Below are 26,601 nucleotides of genomic sequence, written 5' to 3'. Positions count from 1 at the left end.
CCGATCTGCCGTCACACTTGATCATCTCAACTATTCTCTCGACAGCATGAATGGTAAGGCCTTCCACTTTTATTGATTCCTTTTTGGTTCACTCCAAAATAGTCATGTTTAGTGACTTGTCGCGCCAAACTGTTAGATCAGGGAATCAAGCTGGGCGGTCTGACTTCAGAGGTCACTCTGGATGCGAAAATCTTTTGAAATGGTTTGAGTCTAATAGTTTTTTGGTTTTTCAAGACAAGGTTTCTCTGTGTAACAGCCCTGGGTGCCCTGGAAATAGCTTTTGTAGACCAGGCTGACCTTGAACTCACGGAGATCCTGCCTCTGTCTCCCAGCTGCGGGGATTAAAGGCGTGCACCACCACTGCCTAGTCTAGTAGTTTTAATTCTTATAGTCCTTCTAATTTTGCTTGTTTTTTTAGGGATTTGTGCAAAGAAAAATCCCAATAAAGAAATATTGCTCTAATCAGCCAAGTTCAACTTGGAGCTACTCAGAAAGTTTGTGCTGGTTCTAATGGGATCTGAACAGATAGAATGGGGTTTTTATTGTTGTTTGTCACCTAAATAATTGAGCTCATTGCCAGAAACTGCATTTTTTTTTCTTTTTTGAGACAGAGTTTTTCTGTGTATCCATGACGGTCCTAGAATTCACTTCATACACCAGGCTAGCCTCAAACTCAGCAATCCTTATGCCTCTGCTTCCAAGTGCTAGGATTAAAGGTGTGTGTCACCACTGCCCAGCTGAAACTGCACTTCTCTTTGACTCAGGCTTATTATACTTTGCCTTCTTCAAGCAAAGTAAAAGCAAAAGTTGAGATAATCCTGGACAAGATCTTGTTTCACTCTATGTTCTAAATTGGGTTAATTTTATCATTCACATGAAATCACCAATGGAATAAAGTGTTATTTATCTTTTTTTTTAATTATTTTTATTTTATTTGCATTGGTGTTTTGCCTGCATATATGTCTGTGTGAGGATGTCAGATCTTGGGTTATAGGCAGTTGTTAGTTGCCATATGGGTGCTGGGAATTGAACCTGGGTCCTCTGGAAGAGCAGTCAGTGCTCTCAATCACTGAACCATCTCTCCAACCCAAGTATTATTTGTCTTTAAAGGTCAAATAAAAGCAAATATGACAAAAATGTTAATGATAACTAATTCTAGGTGATGACTTTATGTATCTTTCCCCATTTAAAAGTAACAATTAAAAAGTGAGAGAGTAGGTAAAGTCTGGTCTACATCTATGTCTGAGTGTTCTTCAGTTATTCCTTGGTCAAATTCCATGAAAGTCGGTATTGCAGGAGGACGGCTCTTTAGAGTAGTGCCAGCAAGAAGTTCTTGTTCGGTGCCTGGTCCCTGATCTCCCTTAGCTCAGTGTCTTCTAAGAAGCTCTCAGGGTCAGGAAAGAATATAAAAGGCCAACAACCGCCAGCCGAGTGACAGATCTGGAGGCTTGTTTCTGTTGCTGACTGAATAAGGCGTGCTTGTCACTCTCGTTCTTCCTGGCATAGACTTACTTTCCCGTTTCCCCTAGTGGAGGAAGACGACCTGTCTCTACTGGCGTCCCTGCTGGAGGAGAACGAGGCAGCCTTGCCTTGTCATTCAGAAGAGAATAACTCCTTGTCTCCCGAGGACGGTGAGCCTGATGAATTTGATGAGCTTTTTGATGCTGATGGCGATGGTGAATCTTACACAGAGGAGGCCGACAGTGGAGAAGAGGGAAAGAAAGAAAGCCAGGAGGAAAATTTGGCCACTCTCTTTGGCGATGTGGGGGACTTAACAGATGATGAACTTCCTACTTCGCAAGTTGAGAACAAGGTCCTCCCTGTTCCTGCTCCCAGCCAAGAAAAAACCAATCAGGAGTTGCAAGGTACCCCGATTGCTTGTTGTCACTATTTTATTTATGAGAAAGTAAATGACCACAAGTTTGATAGTTCTCTCTAATATAGCTGCAGGTATAAGGGTGGTGGCCATTGGCTTTATTTAAAATAAATAAAAGGCTAGAAGAATGACTTCAGTCAGTAAAATGCATGGGGACTTGAGTCCAGATCCACAATTCCCACTCCAGAGCTGAGTGGTCTGGTGTGTATCTGTAACTCCAGTGTGAGCAGCTGGGGACAGATGGGATCCTGGGGCACAATCTGTGAGCTCAGTGAGAGACCCTGCCTCAAAAAAGTAGGAGCAATGAAAGAAGACTGGGTGCACACACGCGACTGAACTTTAATGAGCTGATAAATGAGGCTTTTAAAGTCAGCACTTCAGCATTCAAGGTCCTCCCTACATCCTTGTCAGCCAGCTCTAACTGATCTTCCCCAAAACGGCTCTAACGCTGTTCCTGCTACTTTAGAATTTGTGTTCATGGGAGCCAGGGGCAAGGCTACAAAGCTGCCACACAGTTTGTTTGAACAAGAGACCATTCCTGGACTGCCACTTTGAGGCGTGCACCTTTCTTTTCATACAGTTAGAACAAGACTCCGTAGTCGGCTGTTTCTCCCAATACATAACCCAGTGTTTGTCATGTGAGCTTTAATTTGTGAAGCAAATTATTGTTTGACTTCTGTGGTAGGTGTCTGTACAAATTCCGCTTTTGTTTTTTTGGTTTGGGTTTCTGTTTTCCTGAGGAAGGGTCTTATCCTGGCTGTCATGTCAGCCACCTGAGTGCTGGAATTACAGGGATGCACCGCCATGCTCAGCTAGTAGGATAAGCTCATAGCTAGCCCAAGCGTCGAAGGCTTGATTACTAGGGATAAAACATTTGTTTCTCTATGGAACTTCTTGAAAATATAACAGTCATTCCTGAGTTTGAAGTATGGGATTTGTTCTAGATAGTTTTCTGTCAACTTGGCATAAGCCGGAATCATCTGAAAGGAGGGAACTTTAATTGAGAAAATGCCTCTATAAGATTGGACTGTAAGGCATTTGCTTAATTAGTGATCACAGGGAAGGGCCAGCTCACTGTAGGTAGTGCCATTCCTGGGCTGGTGGTCCTGGGTTCTATAAGAAAGAAGACTGAGCAAGCCATAGGGAGCAAGTTAGTAAGCAGCATCCTCCATGGCCTCTGCATCAGCTCCTGCCTCAAGGATCCTGCCCTGGTTGTGCTCCTTTCCTGACTTCCTTTGCTGATGAACAGTGCTGTGGTAGAGTAAGCCAAATAAACCTTTTCCTCCCCAACTTGCTGTTGGTCATGGTGTTTCATCACAGCAATAGAAACCCTGACTGAGACAGGATTGTGTTGTGAATCTCGAGGTTGGGACAAGGACAGCAGAAATACAGCCAGTGTTTGTGTCAGGTACAGTACTATATCCCCTGATTCTTAGTATATTTTTCTCTGATAGATGAATTGAAGAAGTTGCAAGAGCAAATGAAATCCTTACAGGAGCAGCTAAAGGCAGCATCAATTAAACAGCCTCCAAGTGTAGCCCTTCTGCACAAATCACCTGGTAATGTGACTTAATTCTAGCAATAATATGCATGTTTGTTACTAAGAAACACTAACATTACTGTTTTTATTCAGCTCCTGCTAAAACCGTAGCATTCCTAATTCCTTTTATTTTCAATCAAGGAGGTACATCTCTTCAGCCCCCTCTTAAGGAAAAGAAAGTTCGGAGAATTCAGGAGTCAGCATGCTTTTCTGCAGAGCTTGATGTCCCTGCTTTACCCAGAGCCAAGCGGGTAGCTAGGATGCCAAAGACTCCTGCAGGTATGGTCTCAAGGCCTCACTGGTCTCACTGCTCCCCCTGTTGAAAATACATCGTCTGCTGGTTGCTGGTGTGTGTGTGTGTGTGTGTGTGTACAGGTGTGTGTGTACCTGCAAAGGTGTTGGGTCCCATGGAGCTGGAGTTAAAAGCATTTGTGAGCTGCCCAACCATTTCCACCCAAAGTTCTGTTGGGCAGCACTGCAGAGATTTGGTCTTCTCTCTCAAGATTTGTTTGCCTGAGGCATCTTAGTGCGTGCCTATACATCCAGTATTTGGAGGAACCTCCATTCTAGGCCAGCCTGGGCAACATATTGAGACCCAGTCTCAAAACAGCAACAAAAATTATCCCATATGTTGATTAAAAAAGAACTCCATAAGCAGGTTTATGCCTCTCAGTCATTCTCTTTCCACTTGTTATGCTAATTTTCTAGAGTCATCTTCAAGGACAAGCACACCCTCACAACCGCTACAGGTTATTTCCAATTTTCTAGAGCCCAAAAGCTCCTCTCCAAGACCAAAAAGTGCACCCTCACCACAAACCGTTCCTGGAAACAAACCCAGTGGTATGACTAGAAATCAGAGTGCAAGAACCCCTGGGAATTCTGAAGAACGGGCCCCACAGGTTCCCCAGGTCTCCGTGGAAGCCTTCTCAGGCCTGCGTCTCAGGTCAGTAGCTTTAACATCCCACTAGCCGGCTCTGTGTCCTGTCAGACTGGGAACTCCGCAGCACAGCCGGCCATGCTGTCTTTAGCCCAGTGCAGTGTGATGTGGCTGTCTAAGGACGGCGGTACAGTGAGGAATGGTGGTGCACACCTTTAACCTCAGCTCTTAGGAGGCAGGAGGATCTCTGTGAGTTCAAGGCCAGCCTGGTCTACAGAGTGAGTCCTTGGTAGCCAAGGCTGTGTAAGAGACCCTATTTCCAAAATCAAAAAAGAATGTTTGCCTGTTAAAAGAAAATGGACAAATAATAGCTATTTAATCAGACATTGTCATATCAAAACAGTGATAGAGATTTTATTGTAAAACTTCCTATCTTTGTATAGGTGCACTTTAGACTCTTGTGTGCAGGTTTAGAATCCTAGACTATTTTTTAAATTTATAAATATATGTAATTTAGGTGTGATGGTTCATACTTTTAATACCCACTCTCAGAAAGCTAAGGAAAGAGGATTGAGAGTTTAAGGCTAGCCTGCATGATTACGTGGCCAGCCTGGGCTATTAAAGTGAAACACAGACTCAAAGCAAAAAAAGATAGTTTAACCAGAATAGCAGTACCTTCTTATAATTTCTTGTAATTACAAAGGATTATAAAGTAAACTTTATAGGCAAATCTATGTCCAGGGAAAAGTAATCTTCACTTTGAAAATTATTTTTTAATTTACTTTAAGGGAAAAAAAAAAGCTTACTTTAGCCAGATTGAGGCAGGAAGATTATGAGTTCTAGGCCAACCTGAGCTACATACTGAGTTCCTGTCCCAAGAAACCAAAACTAACTAAATAAAAATAAATGTATGCTAAATCCATATTATACAAAGGTTCCCTGAGCACTGAAGAGGTTGCTGCCCCTGTTTTCCCCCTTACCACCTGGTAAGGTGCCAGCTAGTTTACTGCCAGAAAAATAACCCATTAATTACTGGCTTCTTGACGCAGGCGACCTCGAGTGTCCTCCACAGAAATGGACAGGAAAATGACAGGTCGGAAACTGATCAGACTGTCTCAGATCAAGGAGAAGATGGCAACTGAGAACCTGGAAGAAATGGACTGGGTGACATTTGGGGTGATACTGAGAAAAGTCACTCCACAGAGCACTAACAGTGTAAGCTGCTCCTGCCCAGGCTAACGGCGGGTCTCCCAGCCTTCAGCTGCTGCCTGTCGGTCCTCTTGAAGTAACCTCTAGTCAGCGCAAGTCTTTGGGTTGGTGTCCAAGGGTACTGTTAGCAGAGAACTCTTGACTGAGAGCCAGCTGGACTTCTTATTGTCCAGTCATTTTGACTGCATTTCGGTTGTCACTTTTTAAGGGACACTTGTGTTGGTCCCTAAAACACTGATCTCTCTGTGGAGAAAGCCAAGTGATTAGAGGAGCTGAGTCCACAAATCCCAGAGATCTCCATGGTTGTAAGATGACAATCCAGAGGTGCTGTGGCCCATTCCAGTGAGGTGTGTGCTCAGATAACCATTAGCAGCGCAGTTGGTGACAGTTGGCTGCCTGGTATCTAGTCTGTGATCAGGCTAGGAATGATGACGCCATGGCTGCTGCTTGTCGCTCGGGTGGGTGTGAGAACTTGTGACACAGCCACATCCTGTGACACTGGGCAGAAGTGCTGGCCTCAGACCAGTTAGAGCCTCTGCTGAGTTCGCTTGTGGCCTGCCTTGCTTCTCTTTCATCCCAAACGAGGCAGGTAATAAATACTAAAGCCTAAAGAAAGAATTCGCATAGAATTTGAAAGCACTCTGACAGCCGTTTCTTTCAGGTGAATTATATTCAAATATTTTCCCACAATAAGACACTTGAACCCTAAATGGAGGCACTATCAAATAGGATTCAAAAGTGATTAAAAGTAGCTCTGTTCACTCTAGGGGAAAACATTTAGCATCTGGAAACTAAATGACCTTCGTGACCTGACACGGTGTGTGTCCTTGTTCTTGTTTGGAGAAGTCCACAAAGATCTCTGGAAGACAGAGCAAGGGACTGTCATAGGACTGCTCAATGCAAATCCCATGAAGCCCAAAGAAGGCTCCGAGGAGGTAAGACTATCAGCTCTGACTGTGTGGTTTATACATTTAGTGTTTTATCAGAGACATCTGTGTTCATCTACCTCTGAGCTGTACTGACCCTGTCCCCATTGTTCTGGTTCTTCATTTGTTGGCTCATTGCCAACCAATATTCTGTGAATCTACTTATTCTAAATCTTTTGAATTAGTGCCACAGTTCCCAGAATTAACTCTTATTATTATCACTATGTTATTTATTATCAAAGGAAAAGAGAGTGCATGTGTGTGACACAGCTCAGTGTGGAGATGCAAGCACAGCTTTACGAGTCACTTCCCTCCCACCCTTCTGGGACCTGCACTCCAGGCTTGCACAGTAAGCACTTTTCCCTGCCGAGCCGTTTCACCAGCTCGAGTTGATTGAGCTCTCCCACTCAGGTTTCCTTAGCTTTGCATAAATTTCTAGGGCTGTATCAAGAGACCAGTGTGTTGCAGTTGAATGAATTTTGCTTCATTAATTTTACAGTCCTAGCTGGAGCTTAGAGTCAAAGCAAATCTTTAGCCTCCCCATCGCCATTTGCGTTCTGGGTTACTTTGCCTCCCTGGTGAATTGCTAGCCAGTGGGAACTGCACACCTATAATCAAATTAGTTCAGAGGCCAAAGCCAGAGGATTGCCAATGGTTCAAGGCCAGTTTGGGCTACAAGGTAAGATCCAGTTACATAAAACCAAAACAACAAAGTCCAACAATGAGTTTTTCTTTTTCCTTTGTGTGTTTCTCATCGCCAGTACTGGCCTGGAACTAGCAGCAGACTTCTTGTCTCTGCCTCCCAAGTCCTAGGAATACAGATGTAATTTACAGTGCCAAACTACTGTTTTTCTTTATTTCTTTGTTTTGGAGCCTATCCTGGAACTCACTCTGTAGACCTCAAACTCACAGAGATCCGCCTGCCTCTGCCTCCCGAGTGCTAGGATTAAAGGCATGTGTCACTACCGCCCGACTCTTTATTTTGTTTTGCTTTTTAAATTTACTACCTTTGATTTATTGTGGACTAGAAGGGGGTGCAATGGGTGTCACAGCATACATGGCAAGGTCAGAAGACGACTTGCAGAATTGGTTCTTACCTTCTACCATGTGGATTCCAAACATTGAACTTACTACTGAACCATGTAGCCAGCCAAACTTTTCTTGCAAGTCCATTGTGGTATGAGGAAGGTCATAGTTTTGGGCCAATCTAAGCTACGTGGTGGACCCTATCCTCTCCTCCCTCAAACAAACAAACATCTAGAAATAGGTAATTTAGTGATGTCATATCTCTATGAGTATCTTAATTTACTTTTTTATCACTGAAGAGATACCATCTCCAAGACAACTTATATAAGAAAGTCTTTAACTGGGGCCTTGTTTCCAGTTTCAGAGGGTGAGTCCATGATCATCATTGTGGGGAACATGGCAGCAGGCAGACATGGCACTATAGCAGTAGCTAAGAGCTTACTTACATCCTGATCCAGAAATTGGAAGCAGAAAGAGAGACGAGCCTGGTGGGCTTTTGAACCCTCAAAGCCCACCCCCAGTGATATAGCACCTCCAACAAGGCTGCAACTTCTAATCCTTCTCAAAATATTTCAACCAACTTGGGGCCTAACATTAAAATATTTGAACCTGTGGAGGCAATTTTTTCTCTAACCACCACAGTGAGTTTCTGCCTTCACTGACTCTCTGTCAAGCAGAGTACTGTGTCTCCCCACCCTGGAAGGGGAATAGTATTCATTGGTTACTGATCCTGGATTGGGATTAGCTCTGATTAGCTTGATGTTCTCTGCTAAAATTGCTAGATCTGGCGTTAAGTTTTGCGCAGACTCTGCTACCAGAGTGTGAATCCAGATAGGCAAATCTATTCCATTACAGACAGGCTGCAAGAATTAATAGAAGTCTATGCTCTTGGGCTCATCTCTCTAGACTCAGGAGAGCTCTCCAGTGTAGATCGAGTCTTACCTGTGGCCAACTTTGCTCCATGGCTAGCTGGGGATTTTAAAAGCTTTCTGATCTGGATTTTGTTACCTAGTAACCACTAGCCCTTCTGATCTCAAGTGACAAGATATCCCCTTCTGGAAACAAGGACAGAGCCCAGGCAGTTGAGAACATTCCTTCTTATCTCAGCCTGTATTTTTGGTAGGTCTGCCTGAAAATTGGCAGCTGGGGATGGGAGAGTTGAGTCAGCCAAGGTCACTCAGAGACTGTCCTTCTGGCCTCTTACCACCATTGGCGGCAAGATGAAGGAGGGTGAGCCAGCCTGGCTCTTTTTAGTGGGAAATCAAGATTTTTCTGTCAATTCCTGTTTCAGTATAATTTGTCAGGCCTTATTATATGACCACTGTTGGCTGTAAGGAATGCTGGGAAAGCAGGGCTACTACATTCTTTGTCTGAGGCTAAGCAAAGCACTTGGCCAGCCAGGACAGTCAGGATTCCAATAACCAAGAGGAAGGAAAAGTTGGTTTAGACAGAAGGGAGCGGAATGAGTCTTCTGCTTTCCTCAGTTTGTATCTGTATAGAGCTCTGGCTTCAGAAATGCCTAGCAAAAGCGAGGGGGGGGGGAGGGTTAATCCCAGCGCTCAGGAGGCAGAGGATCTACAAGAGCTAGTTCCAGGACAGGCTCCAAAGCTATAGAGAAACCCTGTTTCAAAAAAAAAAAAAGAAAAGAAAAAAAAAATGCCTTCCAAAATCAGCTGCAGAAATCTTCACCCATTCTTACGATTAAGGCCTTTAGCGCTTGTGCAACCTTTCTCTCACAGGTGTGCTTATCTATTGATCATCCTCAAAAAGTCTTAATTATGGGAGAAGCTATGGATCTGGGAACCTGTAAAGCCACGAAGAAGAATGGAGAGCCGTGTACACAGATTGTTAATTTGGTGGGTCTCAAATCTGTCAGTCTGGGTTTTGCCTATGGTTTTGACTCCGTCATGAGGGATAGACTTTGGGTGCTGTAGTGAGCCAAGGGGAGCTCTGGGAGAGTGGACTGCACCGCCTCCAGCCTGCTGACCACGTCCTCACCGGGTGCTTTTCCCCAACAGCATGACTGCGAATACTGCCAGTATCACATCCAGGCCCAGTACAAGAAGCTTAGTGCAAAGCGGTCCGATCTGCAGTCGACCTTCTCCGGGGGACGGATTCCAAAGAAGTTCCGCAAAGGCACCAGCCTGAAAGAGCGGCTATGCCAAGATGGTTTCTACTATGGCGGGGTTTCTTCTGAATCCTTTGCGGCGTCCATGTGAGACACTTCTCAGGGCTGCATTTGGGAAAGGATTTCGCCAAAGTGGTTAAGAGCATCTTTCGTTCCTAGGGAGAGAGGAGTACACTCAGAATGAATGGAGAGTCATGTGATCTGAACATAGAGCCCATGCTTTCATGTTGAGCTGGGTGGGGTGGCCCACATTTGCAGACCCAGCTCTTGGGAGACAGAGACAGAAAGAACATGAGCCCAAGGCCAGCCTAAGCCTCCCAAATGGAGGAAGCAGTTTGGAGAGGTGGGCGTACTGTTCGGCAGAGGACCTGAGTTTGCTTCCCAGTACTCAGGCAAGGTGGCTCACAGCCACTGTAACTCCAGCCTCAGGAGATACCCTGCTCTTTTTTGACCTCTCTGGGCACTGCACTCACTGTGCAAACCTACACACACATATACACATAAAAAATAAATAAACATTTTTCTAAAGTGAAAAACAATTGCCAAGCAGTGGTGGCGCACACCTTTTTCCCCAGCACTTGGGAGGCAGAGGCAGGCAGATCTCCGTGGGTTCGGGGCTAACCTGGTCTACAGAGCTAGTTGGTCCAGGACAGCAAGGACTACGTAAAGGAATCCTGTCTCGGGGGCGGGGAGAAGAAAAGAGAAAACAATCAAGAGGGAGAGGCAGCAGGATCAGCACTCCATGCCCAGCTGTGGCAGAATTTCAGGCCAGCTTAGGCAGTGTGAATTCTTGTATCAAAACAGAAAAGTGCCAACATCCCTTGAGGCATTCCCTTTATTATTATTATTCGTTGTTACTATTTCTGTTGTCGTTATTATAGAGTGAGGTTGCAGACCTCTTTGAAACCATTAACTTCATGGGTACATTGTGTGATGAAGCCTGGCCTTGACTTCCTGACCTGTCTCCATCTCCCTAGTGCCGGGATGACATGTTTGTGCCACGCTGCCCAGCTTCTAATAACATTTTAAACTGACCTATAATTGTAAAATACTAAACTTTAATAGACATTAATTATTTTAAGACAAATTCTTAGGCTTCTGTATCACAGTACTGACATTTTTTTTCCAACCCTTTGGCAAGACATCAAGCAAATCTGTAGGTTGCCTGTTCTCCATCTGTGTTTAGTGTATAAACCAGAACTATGGCTACTCAGAGCCTGCTTGTGTGAGGCTTGAGAAACTTGGACAGTTGGTAACAAACGCATGCAAATCTTCATGGCTTGTGCTGGGCGCTGGTGGCGCATGCCTTTAATCCCAGCACTCAGGAGGCAGAGGCGGGCAGATCTCTGTGAGTTCAAGGCCAGCCTGGTCTACAAGAGCTAGTTCCAGGATAGGCTTCAAAGCTACAGAGAAACCCTGTCTTGAAAAACAAAAATACAAAAAAAAATCTTCATGGTTTGTTTCTGAAGGCATTGCAGCTCAGTAATTTTTGCCTTGGTGGCTCTTGTCTTTTCAGGGCAGCAGCTGTTGCTCCTAAGAAGAAGGTTCAAACCACTTTGACTAATCTGGTTGTGAGGGGCACAAACTCCATCATCCAGGAAACAAAACAAAAACTCGGTAATTTTTTTCTGCACCCATTCTCTGTCTCCAGTAGATGCACTATTTGGTGTTAAGAATGGTTATGACTTGCTTATGTTCTCTAGTGATGAATAACCAATTTTCACATGGTTAGTGGCCAGTGTGGCGTAGGCTAAAGGAAGAGAAGCTTGGTGACGGGCAGTAAGGAAAATCTGCAACTTGATCTTAGCCAAGTCTTAGCTAGTCAGGCTCTCAGCATCAAGGATTAGTGTCAGGTCCCTGGCTGATTTTATCAGTTACCATCTGTTAAAATAGGCCTAGTTGTGACAGCCAGAGTCTACTGGGACCTGTGGTCCTAAGGGTGACCAGTAACTTACTTGCATGGCCTCTTACTCATGCTGTTCCAGAAATGGCATATCCGTGGGCCCCACAGACCGTGGGGGCTTAGCATTTGGTATTCACGATCCCCTTGCTGTCCTAGTAGTCTGGCCTTTAAGTTAAAAGTTCTGCATTTTCTTTGAGTGATCCATCTTGTTCTCTAACTAGTTACTAAGTTATGAATATAGTGTTTAAAAAGTGATGTCACGGGCTGGAGAGATGGCTCAGCGGTTAAGAGCATTGCCTGCTCTTCCAAAGGTCCTGAGTTCAATTCCCAGCAACCACATGGTGGCTCACAACCATCTGTAATGAGATCTGGTGCCCTCTTCTGGCCTACAGACATACAGACAGAATATTGTATACATAATAAATAAATAATTTTTTTTAAAAAAAAAAGTGATATCACATGATATGAAACCATTTAAATTCTGAATCCTCTAGAATTAATGTTTACATATTTCAGGAATTCCCCAGAAGAGCTTGTCTTGCTCCGAGGAGTTCAGGGAATTGATGGCCCTGCCCACATTTGGAGCCAGAAACTTAAAGCATTTAGCCAAAGCCAAGTCTTCAGGTACAGTCAGCATATGTGATTATGGTGTGTGTGCCCATGTTCCCCAGACCTCCCTCCTCCCAACCCTAGTATGTGGCTTGTGTTTTAGGCATAATGGGGAGCCCAAAACCTGCCATCCAGTCAATCTCCGCATCAGCCCTCTTGAAACAGCAAAAGCAACAGATGCTAGAAATGCGGAAGAGGAAGTCGGAAGAGATACAGAAACGGTAAAGGAGTAGTTCAGCTTCGTATTTGGATAGCTCACCCAGGACTCCTCAGAACACTCTAATTGGTTTTTGAATGTGGCTGCCAATGTGGGTTGGCTGTTTTTGTTATAACTTAAATGACATTGAGCTGTCTGCCTCTAGCTTAGGCTGCTGTTCTCAGAGCCTGCTGGTACAGGGAACAGGTAGTGTGACCCTGGGAAGGAGGAAGAAGGAAGGTGAGAAGAGGCTTTTTGAACAATGGTCTTGACCTCAGTATTTTATCTACAAAATGAGAAGTTTGAGTGAGGTGGTTCTGAAGTAAAGCCCCAGACTTTGTTATTTTAAAGGTGTCAAGAGAGGGCTGACAAAATGGCCCAGCAGGTAAACATGATTGCCACCAAGCCAGACAAGCTGAGTTCCATCCCCAGGCCAACATGGTAAAAGTATAGAACCTCTGATCTCCTGTATGTACTCTGTGTTGGGCTTGCGTGCATGCACGCAGACATACATACATACATACATACATACATACATACATACATACACACATACACACATACATACAAAGCAATTGTTTTGAAAGTGTCAGGCGTGGTAGCACATGCCTATAATCCCAACCGTTGAAGGTAGAGAGGCGGGAGGGCTACAAGTTCGAGCAACTGTGTGACCCTGTAGGAAAACATTTACACATCCTTCTTGAGACTGTAGGGCACTATCTTGTGGGTGTTGCAAACAACTATAAAATATAAAATTCTTTTGCTTTCCTGAGTTTTTTTCTTGTGCTTTTCGCATCTCCTGAAACTTACCATCTAACTTTTGTGTCTGTGCTATAATTGATCAGAGCTGGTATTGGCGAATTAGGTCGTTATGATAAGTAACCAGGCTAGCTCAAGAGTAACAGGAATGCTTTAATAGTTAGAGAGGGGAAACTTACACTATAAGAACCGCGCAGAGAGGGCGCGCACTTGCATCTCCCAGTTTTTCTACCTGGGCTCCTGGCGGCCAAACCCTAACCAGATGTGATTGGTTGAGCTTCCCCATCATCGCTGAATAGATGTTTCATGTGTGTAGAATGTTTTCACACTGAAGTTGTCTTAAGTAAAGTATAAGTAGGTAATTACTGGAAGGATGGTTCTCAGTCGGACAGTGTGGCGCGTGCCTGTAACCCTGACACCGATGAGACCTAGGTCCTGTGCTGCATTGTAAGACCCTGGCTCATGCCTGGGTTAGCTCTGAACTCATCCTCCTCCTGGCTTTGCCTCCCAAGTGTAGGAATGTGCCACCACACCTGGCTTGAATCTTTTTCCTAATATGTTAAATCTATACAAAAGAATCACTGGGTAGGTTGCAGTGCCATTCTTGGTAAGGATCTCCTTTTCTTTGACGGTTTCATGCATGTCTATAAGGAATTTTAGTCATTTCACCCCCTGCCATCACACCATCTCACCCCTCCCTTGTGAAGGATATTCCCTTCCTGTAGGATAAACTGAAAAGCAGGGAGATTCCGTGAGGCCCTGGGGGTCTTACAGCTAACCACACACAGGGATACCCACATCACAATTGTAGGTGTGTGCTGTAGACAGCGACTCCTGCAGAGCCAGCTGGTAAACTGTTGTAATAAGAGCGGCAGGGCTGCGTCCCCGGCACCCAGCCGCCCACATGGCTAGCTTATGCCCCGAAATAATTACACGGAAACTGTATTCTTTTAATCACTGCCTGGCCCATTAGCTCCAGCCTCTTATTGGCTAGCTCTTACATATTGATCTAACCCATTTCTAATATTCTGTGTAGCACCATGAGCTGGCTTACCAGGAAAGATCTTAACCTGTGTCTGTCTGGAGTGAGAGAATCATGGCGACTCACTGACTCGGCTTCTTTCTCCCAGCATTCTGTTCTGTTTACTCCACCCACCTAAGGGCTGGCCTATAAATGGGCCAAGGCAGTTTCTTTATTAAATGAAAGTAACTCCTCCATCAGTAAACAGTCATCAGTTAGGCAGTGATAGAACAGCTATGGCATTCAGTTGGCCAAGAGTGAGCAAAGCTGCTGTTGTTCTTGATTGCTAATTTGAATTCTTAACCAAAGAAAGGAAGTTGTTTACCTACAACTAGTTGTCCTCTCTTGATTGTCTAGGGTCTCCCAGTCCACTGAGAGTTCTAGACTTCAAGGTTTTTGAGCCTTGGGAGTATATTTACTTGCATTTATTTACTTTGGGTTTTGGTTGTGGGGTGGAGCCCAGGCTAGACAAATGATTTGTCTAGCCACATGCGCAGCCCCATATTTAGTTACTTCATATTCCTTTCAAGATTCCTTCAGAGCTCAAGTGAAGTCCAGAGCCCAGCAGTGCCATGTTCATCTCAACAGTCTGCTGCCCAGTCTCCTCGAATTGGGGCCGAGTTCCCCAGGTTGGAAAGAACCACAGCCACACGGATGCCTAAGCTTGGAAGAGGCATCTCAGAAGGGGATGATGTTCTCTTTTTTGACGAATCTCCGCCACCAAGACCAAAGCTGGGTGCAGCAGCAGAAGCTAAAAAGGTAGCTGGGGTGCGGGGATACGGCTCAGTGATGAAGTGCTTGCTGTGCGTGAGGACCTGAGTTCGGATCCCTAGTGCCCATGTTGCACTCGTGTAAAAAGCAACGCTTCACGACTGCCTGCAGCACTAGTGGAGGAGGGGAGTGCACACAAATGGATCCATGCTGACCAGCCCTTCTGGGCTGGGGGAAAATCTTATCTCAAAAGATGAGGAGGCTGGGGCTGGAGAGGTGGGTCACACTGGTTGGAGAACTTGGGTGCTCTTAGAGGATCCTAGACCTACACCAGACGGCTCACACAGCCTCCAACTGCCTGACACCCTCCTCTGCCCTCCAGGGCACCTGTCCACACAGGTGCACACACAGATAAGCAGGTACTCGGACATACAAATGAATTTCAAATAAATAAGGTGAGAACAATCAAGGAAGAAAACTCTGGCGTCCATTTGCGGCCTCCACAAGCTCTTGCATGTGCACGCAAGCACTCATATGTGCTATAAACACCAAGGTGTTTTGTGTCTGTTTGGTTTTGCTGGCTTCTGTTTTCATTGCTTGACTTTGTATTCTGTGACTAGAGATTGCATTTGAATCCCTGTGCTACTATCCAGGAAAGATGGTCGCTTAGCAGCTGTTTACCAATCATCCTAAATAGATTCAAAGTAATTTGCACTGATGATGGTGTCAGCATAATTCCATTAATCTAATCCAAGAAAGTGAGAGCCATTATCTCAGTGCACTTTCTTGTCAGTCTAGAAGAAACAGCCTTCAGGAAGATAGTGTCTACAGCTGAGACAGTAGCTTTAGACCAAAACAAATCCTGTAATTGTTGACATAAAACTGCAAAATAATGGTGGAAAATCTAGCTTTTTAACCATGGCTGCAACTATGTTTAGGGGCCCTTTGTGACTAAATTTATGAGTCATGAAAATTTTATTACTAATAAAAGTATGAGCACACTATGTCAGAAAATTAATTAAGAGTCAAACACGTGATGAATCCAGGCTGCTCCTGGTAATCCTTGCCTGTGTTGATGGAGAGACTTCTACAGGCTTGCTTTTTTTTTTTTTTTGGTTTTTCGAGACAGGGTTCCTCTGTGGTTTTGGAGCCTGTCCTGGAACTAGCTCTTGCTTGTAGACCAGGCTGGTCTCGAACTCACAAAGATCCGCCTGCCTCTGCCTCCCGAGTGCTGGGATTAAAGGCGTGCGCCACCACCGCCCGGCTACAGACTTGCTTTTTATCACGCCACATGCCATCCCAATACACAGCACCAATGAATACTGTGAAACATCTTGGCTCAGGTTCCATACTGTTTTATATTATAATTTGCAGTGGTTTTGCTATATGCACAACTTTCTACTCTTAGAGAAACATAATGGTTTAGTTACAGAAATTAAACATAACTTAGTATTTTCCTCCTATCATTCATCAGCCTGTAAGTATCAAATCAGTATATCTCTGAACTGTTTTATGTTAGAACATTTGGCTTTCCAACAACTTCCCTAAGCACACTTCTGCTACTTCATAGTGCTTATTTCTGTGAAATACCATTCATAGGCCTAGCTCTTTGCTATCTGTTTGTAGACCTATTTCTGTTCTGTCAAATTTTAGTAATTGTGTGTGCTCTTTTTAGTGTGTGTATAGTGCACATGTCATGCTTGTGGTGGTCAGAGGACAACTTGCAGGAAGAGCTTCTCTCTGCCCACCCACATGGGTTCCCAGGATGGAACTCAGATGATTAAGCTTTCCCCACAGGACCATCTTAGCAGCCCAGTTTCTCTAGAGAACAAAGGGGCTGAGGCTACAGGCACCTGTCTCATCTCAACTCTTTTTTTCTTTTTCTAGTTAGCTGCTATTGCAAAATTAAGGGCAAAAAGCCAGATTCTTACAAAAACGGATCCAAACAGTATTGTAAGGAAGCAGATGTGTCCCCAAGATGTACTGGAAGTGAAGGAGCGTGCAGAGAAGAGCAACATGGTTTCTCCTGAAGGTATTGCAGCTTCACAGTCAGTAGTGGGATAGACAGATCCTGTTAGAGAGAGAAGTACTAAGTATCGCCAGCCCTGGCATTGTGTTGGTTTTGAGTTGGTCTCAAAGTCGTCCAACTCTCCTCTTGCTCCAGTGCCGACGTCTGGGTTTGCAGTCACATAGCACCTGCCTGGCTCCTCCAGTTATTCTTGTATAACACACTGACTTGGAATGGAACCATGTACACTTTGAGCACGTGAGGAAAGGATTGTTCACTGAATCTATGCATTTTATATTTACATAAAGATTTTTGAAAGGAATGGAATTCCTTTGTTTTAATTTGCTGTTTCTATTTTTAAAAACACGGGAGCTGCTAATGTCCTTTTAAGTGGGCTCGTAAGTCAAATTTGTGTTCTTTTCTATCATCGTACTCAGAAGTGAAGGACAGTCTTCATGTCAGGCATGCTCCACCTCATGTTCTTGTTCTAGGCTCTACCTCTCTGCTTAGTTTTTGGTTACTTGTTTTTTGTTTGTTTGTTTTTAACAAAGCCTCATTATGTAGCCAAGGTTGTCTTCAAACTTGGTAATTCTCCTGCCTTACTTTGCCAATAATGGGATCACAGCCCCTTGTGCTCAGCTTTCTGTCCACTCTTGAAGTCACCCCTGTCAGTTACAAGTGGGGTCCCAATGTCAGGGTTGAAGAGCCTGGAAGGAACAGAAAGGGAAGGGAGCGGGTGGGTGAAACACACTGGTTCCCTCGGTGTTCTCAGTAATCACTATGTTCTGCAGAAGATGAGCTGGAGCCTGCCAGGAAGAAAAGGAGAGAGCAACTTGCCTACTTAGAATCAGACGAATTCCAGAGAATTCTAAAAGCAAAGTCTAAGCACACAGACATCCTGAAAGAGGTAAGCACCTAAGCAATCAGATCAGTGTCGTTCAAATCAAAGTGCTTGTTGGACTATCTGCTTCTCTGCACAGGTGAAGAAGGACCTATGTGGTTCGCTTTGAGAAGCAGGAATGTTTCAGATGGGGGATGTGTACGTGCGTGTGTGTATGTGTGTGAGCATCAGAAGACAGCTCAGCTGCTGTGCTGTGTGCCTGCTGACCTGAGGGGTGTGTATGTGCGTGTGTGTATGTGTGTGGACATCAGAAGACAGCTCAGCTCTTGGGCTGTGTGCCTGCTGACCTACAAGCTTCTGGGCATTTCTCTTGGTTCTGCCTTAGTTGTGCTAGGGTTACAGATGCATGTTAATTTTTATGTGGATTCTAAGGATACAGCTTATGTGGTTCGACTTACAAAGCAAGTGTTCTTACCCACTGAGCCATCTGCTTGGTACTCTCAAGTAACATTTTAAATTTGCATTGTTCTTACCGTGAAGAATAACAACTGATAATAATTAAATAGACTGCCACATCATGAAGTTTGCATTTGGCTTGGCTGTGTTATGTGGGAATAATGTTTACTACTTGTTGTTTTCTTCTCTGCAATATGAGAGGAATTTTTTTCCATTCAGACATTTTTATATTGACATTTCAGGTACATCCAGTCAACAATTAGCCCCATCACTCCCAATCCCCTTTAATAACAAGCATCCATATTAAAATTCATGGATAGTATAAATTGCCTGTACTTACAGTTTCTGAGATATCATTATGATATACAAACTAATATGAGAGAGACAGGAAAATATTTTTGACAATATTTATTTCATCCTTTAAATGCTTGGAGATAGCTTACCCTAGGAGAAATAATATAGTCAGAGGCTTGAATCCGTAAGTGTAAATGAGACAGACTAGAAATGATGCTTCAGCAGAGCAGGCGTGAGTTATCCTGGGAACTAAAGCATTTCGTCGGTGCACACAGGAGCTGCTTAGTTGTGTTCTTAGAATAGTCAAGTGTTTATCAACCATGCACAAGAGCATCACGCTGTGCAGAAAACAGTTCTGTTCTGTATGTTATAGTCAGGTTCCTATCCACGTGTCCCCTAAAGCACAGCATATCTGTGTAGGACAGTAAATGCTGCTGTCATACGGGGAGTGACCCTGCTGGGCTGGAGGTAGCAGATTCCCAGACTGTCCCCTGGGGAGTGCCACTGTTCCCAATTATCCGTTCTTCTATTGATTAATACCTAACAACAGGGTTATAAGTCTTTCCATTGGACTGAAACTCAGAAAGGATAACAAAGCCAGCCTCAAAGACTCCAGACTGAACTCCTGTGTGTTCCCCAAAGGTGACCTGCACGCTCACCTTGTGTCGTCACTTTTTAGATACAGCCCCCTGCCCTCATCCCTGCTGCTCCAATTGCTTGGGATGCTCTTGTGCCCTGAGCACTTGCAGAGGCCAGTACCTAGCAGATGGGGTGGCCACCCGTGGGGCCAAGTGCACTCTGTGGAATCTGTTGGATCAGTCTGTTTACTGACATTGCTAATAATGTCACTGGATTTATTTGAATTTGTTTTAAAAACCAAATGCCTTTAGATTTTTTTTATTCCCTATTTTAAGGACTCTTTTTTTCTGCCTCTTATGATCGTTGGTTTGCAGTTGGTTTACTCTGTGAAGGGTTCTGACATTTTGCCTGTCTCTTCAGTTCTGTTTTGATGATTCTCGAACTGTTGTGAGCATTACTGGATTTGGTGGAGTTACTCCTGTGGGTTTTCTCATCAGGCCGAGGCTGAACTACAGAAATCCTATTTTGAGCCACTAGTGAAAAAAGAACAAATGGAAGAAAAGATGAGGAACATCAGAGAAGTGAAGTGCCGAGTAGTGACGTGCAGGACGGTGCGTGCAAGGCTGTGTGGGGCAAGTTGGCAGGGTATTAGGAATGTGGGGATGTGGGGCCGTCTTGTAATGTCATTTAATTAGACTGGAAAATAGACAAAGTTCAGGCTCCCTGCCTGATGGGATAGTGATGCCATGGAGCATTTGTAAGGAGGTTCGGCCATATGGCCGCTACGACCAAGTTGTTCCTCCTGCTGTTAAGTTCCAACACACCCTGTGTATTGATGGTTCAAAGTTTGCCATCTCTGGGAACTTGGCCAAACATTTAAAAATTTTTTTTAATTATTTATTTATTTTGGGAGGGTTCTATGTAACTCTGACTGAGCTGAAACTTACTGTGTCCCAGGCTGTCCTTGAGCTTGCTCCCCTTCTGCTGCAACTTCCCAAATGCTGGCTATAGAGACAGGCACCTCCAAGCTCAACCTTCCTGACATCTCAGAGTAATGTTATTCTATGTGTCTGCTTAGCTGGAAATGGGGCAGGCATTAGGAAAAACAGTGTAAGAAAGAGTCAAGAAATCCACTTGAGGGCTGGAGAGATGGCTCAGAGGTTAAGAGCATTGCCTGCTCTTCCAAAGGTCCTGAGTTCAATTCCCAGCAACCACATGGTGGCTTACAACCATTTGTAATGGAGTCTGGTGCCCTCTTCTGGCCTGCAGGCATACACACAGGCAGAATATTGTATACATAATAAATAAATAAATATTTAAAATAATAGAAAAAAAAAAAAGAAATCCACTTGAACCTGGTGTGGTGACTCTGTGCCTCCAATCCCAGGATTTGAGAGATAGAAATAGGAGACTCGACGTGAACATGAATTTGAGACCAGTGTGGGCTCCAGAACCCTGTCTCATAAAAACGATGAGTTGATCAAGTCCCAGCAGGGACAGACTGTGGCGGGAAGACTCTCAGCAGCTCCTAGTCCCTCCTTCAAAGCCTCTCACCGCACATGCGGTTTGTGTTGTCTGTGCAGTGTGCCTACACCCACTTCAAGCCACTGGAGACCTGCACCAGTGAACAGCATAACCTCCATTGGCACGATGGCGTGAAGAGGTTCTTCAAATGTCCTTGTGGAAACAGGACCATCTCCCTTGACAGGCTCCCAAACAAGCACTGCAGGTAGGAGGATTGCCCGGGTTCTCTGTGTCTGTGGCACCTCCTTTATGGTCCCTGGAGCCTGAGATCATCGCCCCATGCCTTCCTGTAGCTCCTGATGACACGCAGGCTGAGACTGTTACCTGGGACCCCTGAGAAGTAGCCCCACTCCCCCAGGTGAAGGGTGTGCACGGTGGTGGTGGACTGATGGGTGTTCACTAGGGTGAGCAGTGTGGTGGACTGATGGGTGTTTTTGTTCACTGGGGCGTGCATGGTGGTGGACTGATGGGTGTTCATGTTCTCTAGGGTGAGCAGTGTGGTGGACTGATGGGTGTTCATGTTCACTAGGGCGTGCATGGTGGTGGACTGATGGGTGTTCATGTTCACTAGGGTGAGCAGTGTGGTGGACTGATGGGTGTTCGTGTTCACTAGGGTGAGCAATGTGGTGGACTGATGGGTGTTCATGTTCTCTAGGGTGAGCAGTGTGGTGAACTGATGGGTGTTCGTGTTCACTAGGGTGAGCAATGTGGTGGACTGATGGGTGTTCATGTTCTCTAGGGTGAGCAGTGTGGTGAACTGATGGGTGTTCATGTTCTCTAGGGTGAGCAGTGAAGTGGACTGATGGGTATTCACTAGGGCGTGCATGGTGGTGGACTGATGGGTGTTCACTGGGGCGTGCATGGTGGTGGACTGATGGGTGTTCACTAGGGTGAGCAGTGTGGTGGACTGATGGGTGTTCACTGGGGCGTGCATGGTGGTGGACTGATGGATGTTCACTAGGGCGTGCATGGTGGTGGACTGATGGATGTTCACTAGGGTGAGCAGTGTGTATAGCCCGTGGCTGGAAGAACAGGAGCTTTTCCAGCAGACAGCACTTATGATGAGAATGATGCTCTCCCTAGACCCAGAGCATTCTCCTCTAGGAAACAAAAATTCCTGCCTAGATTGTGCTCCTCACTGGGATATGTATTGCCCTGTTGTACCGTCATCTGAAGTTTCATCTCTGAAGTCTCCAGATTACAAAGTAGCTGAAGGCCATTTCTCGAGTCGTTGAAGGCTTATCAGTAGTTTCAGAACTTAGCCATAGATGAGAATATAATGAGCACTTCCTTGAACAGCTAACGAAGGGACAACTTTTCCCCTGAGTGCCAGCCTCACCCCCACTGCCTTTATGTCTATGGGGTTGAGAGTCTGTTAATACCTTACTACTGATTAAAGCCTTTTTTTTTTTCTATTTCAGTAATTGTGGCCTCTACAAGTGGGAACGGGATGGAATGCTAAAGGTGTGTATGATAATCTGCTTTTCATCACTGTAGCAAACATTACCTGAAATAATGAGCTTCAAAGGAGAAAAGGTTCACTTAGTTCACAGTTCTTCAGTTTCTGCCTGGTTAGTCTGTGGCCTTGTTGGTTTTGGACCTATGGTGAGAGGAGAAGACAAAGGAGGCTTGCTTACCAGGAGCGCACAAGCTGTGCCAAAGCTATAGCACCTGGCCTTGGGGCATTCTAGATGTTATCTGTACCTGTGTGCTACTTGCATTCTAATCTGTGATTAAGTTGCTGACCCGTTTCTTATTCTTGCACTCCCCTTTCCTAGGAGAAGACTGGTCCAAAGATAGGAGGAGAAACGCTGATGCCAAGAGGTGAAGAGCACGCCAAGTTTCTGAACAGCCTTAAATAACCCTCTGCAGATGGTTTCTCACAGCCACCCTTACTTCTTGTGGCTGTGTTGTCCTTCTTCCTGATTGGCACTGTGAGGAAGAAGTGCTTGGTAAGCACCCTGCCTCCTCCTTTCCCATTGTGTGCAGGTTTGACACCATCGTTAACACTGACAGGCACTGGGAAGTCAGCCTGCCATAGTCTTTGCTGTTCACACTCCAGTGCCTGCCTTACAACAGCCACACAGATGTTTGCCCCCAAACTGAAAGGTGACTATGGAACTGTGCTTCTGGATCTCCTGGTTGGAGACAGAGAATGAATATTTTAATTTAAATCACAGTCAAGTTCAAGTGTTAATATGGGCACCGAGATACAAAGAACAAATTTCGGATGACCGTCGGTGCTTGGTTCCCTTGTCTGTAGTACCCCAGCACTCAGGTTCTGGGTGAAGAATTTCCTTGCTGCTCATGCGGTCTGAATGTGTGACATTGGAAGCCACCCCCTTTCCTTTTGTTCCACTGTTATTTCAAGTCACTGAGCCAATTGTGACTCAGCTCTTTGATGCTCACAGTGCTGTGGGACTCTGAAGTAGAAATACCTAAAGGTGGCTTTATTTAAAATAAAGCAGATATACAACCTGAGAAGTTGCAAAGCATGACTCAGAAACCAGCTGTGCAGACAGAATCTCATGGACTTTGCGGGTGGCGGCTATACTTGATTATGTGTGTCAAGAATCTTAAAGATCAAAGCCTCTACTTTTCCCCAGGAACTGTAGTTTTTGAGATCAGACTGGCTGGACAACCTACTTTTCAAATAGTATTTGACCCGGATGAGTGCTGGTGCTGTCTAATGCTAGAGGAAACTGGGAGGGTCGTTACCCTGGAATCTGAACTCTGACTGGACAATGTCAAGAGTGTAATCCCGTGGAAAGTAGTTACGAGGTTTTCAAGCACCAAGGAGACATGGCATGCTCCGGGTTTCATACAGCATTGTTTCTGCTCTGGGCAGAAGATGCTAACCATCGCAGATCTAACCACCATCCTCTTAGGAGTGCTGTGCTTACAGGATGCTTTAGACTTTGGCTTCTAATTTAACAAAGAAAAAATAAAGTGTTTATTAATTAAAACCAAAAGGCACTTGAAACTGATAATTGGAATGGGGGTGTATCTGAAGTCTGCCTAGAACGTGAACGGTAGATTGTTCTTTGAGCCACCTTTACTATCTGGGACATGTGTTCTCATCCGAATAGGACGTGACTGGAATCCTCACTTACATGCTGTCTTTAAAATGTGTCTGTATTTACAAGGCTTCATGGTGACCTGAGTCTGGATGCCTTTATTTTTAAACTTTAATTTTAAACTTCTAAGTAATTGGAAACACAGTGGAGCCACTTCCCACTTACACTGAGTATTGGAAGGCTTGGATTTGTGTGCGTTGTGTGTGGTTTCCCAGAATATTCAGGTGTAAAAATGAGTAGCGAGAACTGCTCATGAGCCTTAAATACTCATTAATGAAATTAGTCTTATAATCCTGCTTTTTAGTGTTTTTACCAACTATTAAATACTTTCATACAAACTCACCCCGCGTTTCTCTTTGTTCTTGATCTATTGTTTTTTTTGTTTTGTTTTTTTTTAAGATTTTTTTTATTTATTATGTATACAATATTCTCCCTCCATGTATGCCCACATGCCAGAAGAGGGCACCAGACCTCATTACAGATGGTTGTGAGCCACCATGTGGTTGCTGGGAATTGAACTCAGGACCTTTGGAAGAGCTGCCAGTGCTCTTAACCACTGAGCTATCTCTCCAGCCCCTTCTTGATCTATTGTTGGTGCTGTTTTGTATCATCAGGCAGTTAGACTAGGGCAAGCTATTCACTCTATTCCAGCAACATTCAGAAACTGGCTGATCTGAATGCATCTTCATGATGCTTTGTTTGGTTTGGTTTTGTTGTTTGGTTTTGGTTTTCTGAGACAGGGTTTTTCTGTGTAGCTGTCCTGGAACTCACACTGTAAACCAAATTGGCCTTGAACTCACAGAGATCTACCTGTCTCTACTTCCCAAGTGCTGGGATTAGGTGTGCACCACTACCGCCCACCAATGATGGGTTTTTTTGTTGCTGTTTGTTTGTTTTGTATTTTCTCTGTTTCTGTTTATACCATAATAACTTTTTTAAAAACAAAATCTTGTTTCCCAACAACGGAAGTTGAAGTCGTTTAGCTAACAGTCCTGCAGAATAACAAATAGGGCCCTTCCAAATGAGCGATGAATATTTCCCAACAGAAGCTTCAGAGTGGCTGATGTTTAGCAGAGTAAACAGGAGTTGGGTAAATAATGCCTAGTCATTATTTTTTTAAATAATTTTGTTAAAGGGCACAGATGTGGAGCAATGGGTCACAGTTAGGAACAGTCAGTGCTCTTCCCGAGGAGCTGGCTTCACTCCCAGCTCTCACGTGTTAACTCTAGTTCCAAGGAATCCAATTCCCCTTTACCCCACTTTCTGACCTCCAAATAGAATCTTTTTTTTATTATTATTAAAGCACAAATCTGTTTGCCTAAGTATGTCACTGATAGCCATGAAAATCATCATTACTATCTGTGATAGAGCTTGGGTACACAGAGTCTCCTCAGAACTGTGGAGAGTTCAAAGGTGAAATTCGGCCAGGCGGTGGTGGCACACGCCTTTAATACCAGCACTTGGGAGGCAGAGGCAGGCGGATCTCTGTGAGGTCGAGGCCTGCTTGGTCTACAGAGTGAGTTCCAGCTCCAAAGCTACACAGAGAAACCCTGTCTCAAAAAACAAACAAGAAAAAAAGGAAATTCTACATTTGCCAATATATGAAAAAGAAATGAAAGGCCAGTTGGCTAAAATTGGAAGAATTTGTAGAAAAACTTAAAAACTTTAAAATTAAAAGAACAGTCACTAGGAACTTGTCCTTAAGACAAGAATCCATTTTCTATCATTTTCTATTTATCTTTTCCTAGAGTTTAAGAAAAATGTGCCTGCCATCTTTGACTTGGCATGGTATTGTGAGACTCATCCATGTCACTGCATGTATCCATGGTTATTACTAAGTGTTCCACAGTATAGGTGTGCCTGTCTATTTAATCACCTATTACTGGGCATTTTGATTGGATCCTTTTCACTTTGGGACTGTGACTAAAGCTACTACAAATATCCATTCAGAAGTATTTCTGAGTTTATATCTTGGGTCTTTTAGATAAAATCTAAAAATGGAATATCTAGGTTGTATCATAAATATATATATGTCATAAATATATATGTGTGTGTGTGTGTGTGTTAGCTTTATAAGACACTGCCAGCCTTACTGGAAAGTGGTTGTATTCTCTTTCACACCATCTAGTAAACGTGTGAAAATTCAGTTTTCCGTTTGCTCCACAGCATTACCAACACCTGATACTGTCAGTCTTTTTAAGGTGTGTGTGTGTGTGTGTGTGTGTGCATTCTGTGTATATGCAAGTATCCACAGAGGCCAGAAAAGGGCATCAGATCCCCTGGTGCTGAAGTCACAGGCTGTCCTAAACTTGCCTATATGGATGCTGGGAGCCAAGCTTTCCTCCTGGAAGAGCCGCAAGTGCTCTTAACTGTTGCGCCCTCTCCCCAGCCCCTTGTTAATCGTTTTTAAGTTTAGCTATTCTGATTGGTGTGTAGTGGCATCTCATTACAGTTTTCATCCTTGTCACCACCCTTCAGCATCGGGCTGCTTTCACCAGCCAACTGTTTGTGTGTAGCATTGGGATGAGTTATCAAAATTCGGTCTCTAGTCTGAATACAAATGCTTGCTTTAATCATGAAGGAGTCTAAAGATGGTTGTGTATGGGCTGGAGAGATGGCTCAGCGGTTAAGAGTATTGCCTGCTCTTCCAAAGGTCTTGAGTTCAATTCCCAGCATCCACATGGTGGCTCACAACCATCTGTAATGAGATCTGGTGCCCTCTTCTGGCCTGCAGACAGAATATTGTATACATAATAAATAAATATTTTAAAAAAAAAAAAAAAAGATGGTTGTGTATGACCTAAGTCAGTGGTTCTCAACTTTCCTAATGCTGCAACTGTGGTGACCCCCAGCCATAAAATTATTTCATTGCTACTTCATAACTGTGATTTTGCTACTGTTATGAATCATAATGTAAATAGTTTTGAAGACGACCTGCAAATTGAGAACCTCTGGTCTAGAGAGTGATCTGCAGTAGCCATATTTTTGATTTTGAGTGAGTGAGTTCATTAAGTTTATAAAAACAGTTAAGGACTATGCTA

At 44.3% G+C, this 26,601-nt stretch overlaps 1 protein-coding gene across 1 annotated transcript; it reads left to right on the top strand.

Moving 5' to 3' along the window:
• Positions 1-23,818, top strand: Mcm10 (minichromosome maintenance 10 replication initiation factor). The gene is made up of 19 exons (XM_057787662.1): positions 1-53; positions 1,530-1,865; positions 3,331-3,435; positions 3,558-3,695; positions 4,125-4,359; positions 5,343-5,508; positions 6,270-6,437; positions 9,194-9,310; positions 9,473-9,669; positions 11,099-11,199; positions 12,002-12,109; positions 12,198-12,315; positions 14,601-14,829; positions 16,669-16,813; positions 17,581-17,696; positions 19,457-19,570; positions 20,543-20,688; positions 21,905-21,947; positions 22,262-23,818. The coding sequence occupies exons 1-19, from the start codon at positions 47-49 to the stop codon at positions 22,343-22,345; spliced, it is 2,673 nt and encodes an 890-aa protein (XP_057643645.1). The 5' UTR covers positions 1-46; the 3' UTR covers positions 22,346-23,818.
• Positions 23,819-26,601: the final 2,783 nt, after the last annotated feature.

This window comes from Chionomys nivalis, chromosome 13, assembly GCF_950005125.1.
Source record: "Chionomys nivalis chromosome 13, mChiNiv1.1, whole genome shotgun sequence".
NCBI classification, from domain to species: Eukaryota; Metazoa; Chordata; class Mammalia; order Rodentia; family Cricetidae; genus Chionomys; species Chionomys nivalis.
Note: the sequence above shows the minus strand (reverse complement) of the source record. Positions and strands in the feature narration are given on the sequence as shown.

Coding starts and splice junctions, on each gene's coding strand:
- Mcm10 (XM_057787662.1), top strand. Junction 11,200..12,001: donor GGAAACAAAACAAAAACTCG/GTAATTTTTTTC, acceptor TACATATTTCAG/GAATTCCCCAGAAGAGCTTG. Junction 14,830..16,668: donor CAGCAGCAGAAGCTAAAAAG/GTAGCTGGGGTG, acceptor TTCTTTTTCTAG/TTAGCTGCTATTGCAAAATT.